This window comes from Nestor notabilis, unplaced genomic scaffold (assembly GCF_000696875.1).
Source record: "Nestor notabilis isolate BGI_N333 unplaced genomic scaffold, ASM69687v1 scaffold11271, whole genome shotgun sequence".
Classification (NCBI taxonomy): Eukaryota; Metazoa; Chordata; class Aves; order Psittaciformes; family Psittacidae; genus Nestor; species Nestor notabilis.
Window position 1 is genome coordinate 594 of NW_009914274.1, and position 2,451 is coordinate 3,044.

Here is a 2,451-nt window from a genome sequence, read left to right on the forward strand (position 1 = left end):
ATGAGCTTCAAGGTTCCTTCCAACCCAGACCATTCTATGGTTCTATGTTCTTGTGTATTGACTGCATTTTTTTTCTTTTTTTTTCTTCTGGAAATAAGGTGCAAAGAGCTCCTCTTGTGTAATCGTAAAAATGTTCTTCTTTCTCTTTAGGGTGTCTACAAATAGAATTGAACAGGTATTTCTGGTACTTTTAATTCTAAACAAGATGAAGATCCCATCTTTGCTGCTGAGATTCCCTCGTTGTTGTGTCTCTAGAAGAACTTACTTCCCGAACTTTCATTTCGCTTCCAGAGTGGATTTCCTGTGCATTGATTCTCTTACGCCAGCACAGCAGTATCAAACAAAATGGATATGTGCATCAAATGGTTTGAGGAGAGAGCTGTGGCAGCAGGTGGCCCCTGACCAGCAAGTAGAGGAACTTTCTGACAGAGAACAAAGACTTGTAGACAGACTTTACAGTGGACTAATCCAGGGTCATAGAGCCTGTCTAGCTGAATCCATTACACTTGTAGAATCAACTCAGAGTAGGAAGAAGAAAATAGCACAGGTGCTCCTTCAGAAGGTATTATCCTACCACAGGGAACAAGAAAAGTTAAATCAAGGAAAGCCACTTGCCTTTAGAGTGGGTTAGTCCTTTTATGTCTGTCCAGTAGTTGCTTTGATGGAATTACAGTCCTCACCTTCCATTGTCACTGTTGTTCTTTAAACATCATGGTCTGTAGTCTTGGGTTGTTGGTTTCTGGTGGTTTGTAACCAATCTTCTGTTGTGCAGTAGAATTGCAGACTGAGCTGGAAAATGCTTTTGAAAAAACTCTAGAACTAATTACTGTTGCTTCTTGGGGGGATGTTGTTTGACTTATTTTTTATAACTATTACAAGCTGATGTATTAGGTAGTTGGCAGATTGGTACAGCTGTTTCTATATGCTTAGATAGTGCAGGATGTATTTCAGCAGACCTGGTCTTTACCTGAAGAAGGTGTTTTCTTGAATACTTCTTGAATCCCTGTTTCAGTCTACAGAAGGAAAAACATGCACCTTCCTGTTTCATGGCCTTGCTTTAAAGCAGCCTGCTTTTCAGCCAAGGAAGGTTGAACCTGGTTCTCTTGTAAACTGTAAAATACTTTTGCCCTTGCAAAGAGATGCGTGACTGAAGTATACCATACCCAGCTGTCATCTCTTGTGCATGTGCAAAGGCAGTAAAAACAAGAACTTGAGCATGGGAGTGAGAAATCATGGGAGTGAGTGGTGATAATCTTAGTTTACATGCTTTGACATGCAAGTAAATTGCCTCATATTTTGAAATAATAGCTCTTCAGGGTAAGGGCTTTTGCTTTTAGAGTGTTACTTTTAGAAATAGTAAATCTGAAAAAATCCCAACTTAGGATATGGCATTTTTAAAGTTCAGAAGGGAAAGTCAGTATAAATAAACTTATTTGGAGGGGAGGAAGTACCACCAAAACCCACAATGCTATGTTGCTATGGATGGGATGAGGGGTGGTGAAGTGAGTGCTGCTATGTTGGGTGAACCAAGGTAGTGTATTTCAAGTCAAATTACAACTGTTCGGTTGTGGTATAGCCTCCGTTTGCCTTTGTTGTGATACTGTGTGAAAGTATGAATTGTTATCAACTTAGATGCTGTGTTTGTGTGATGCATTATTTATTTGATTAACAAAATGTTGTTTGTTTTTTTTTTCCCTAATACAATTATTTAGGGTTATCTGGTCCCCCTGGTGCTGGGAAATCGACTTTCATAGAATGCTTTGGGAAAATGCTTACAGAAAGAAAATACAAAGTGTCTGTGCTGGCTGTAGACCCTTCCTCTAGCACAAGTGGTGGTGAGTGTGAATTACAGCTTGCGTCAGGTTTCTAATTCCTTTTCAACTATAGGAGTCTCTTTGGGTCAGATGGAGGGAAATTTTGGGCCTTTACACGTAAAATATTAAAAACGTTGGATCGGGTTTTTATTTTTTCCCCATGTGATATGAAATTGGGAAATACGTATAACTATCCTAATTTTGTCAGGGTTCCTCTCATCCACTCTCTGAATGTTGCCTTGCAACTTCTTGTCTGAAATTTCAGATAGCTGTGGTTTTCTCTCTCTAGATGCATTTATTTATCTATTTTCCCATGAATGAAGGAGTAGAAGGGCATTCATTTCTGCTTGAATTTCAACAGTGGCAATGCTGATCACTGGGCAGGAAGCATGTGCTAATTTAAAACTGTTTAGAGGATGCTGCAATCCAAACATGTAGATCAGGTTGGATTTTAGAACAGTCACTAGTTCTCCTCAATAGGCATTTTTGGATTTCTGTTGACTGTGCTAGTTTCTAGGTCTCCTCGTGCAGTATCATTGACCGTTTCACTTGGACCATGACTTTTTTTTCTAAATTTAAAATTCTTCAAAGTTGTGTGGCTGTAATCTGTCACTCTCAAATAAAAAATTGTAGGGAA

The 2,451-nt window shown here is 39.1% G+C and overlaps 1 protein-coding gene across 1 annotated transcript in view; it reads left to right on the forward strand.

Annotated features, from left to right (window-relative positions):
* The first annotated feature begins 205 nt into the window (after positions 1-205).
* MMAA (methylmalonic aciduria (cobalamin deficiency) cblA type) overlaps positions 206-2,451 on the forward strand; it is a 5,965-nt gene continuing 3,719 nt past the window's right edge. Inside the window, exons 1-2 of the mRNA XM_010023580.1 lie at positions 206-626; positions 1,713-1,835. Coding sequence (XP_010021882.1) covers positions 206-626; positions 1,713-1,835 — 544 coding nt within the window. The remainder of the gene's footprint in view (positions 627-1,712; positions 1,836-2,451) is intronic.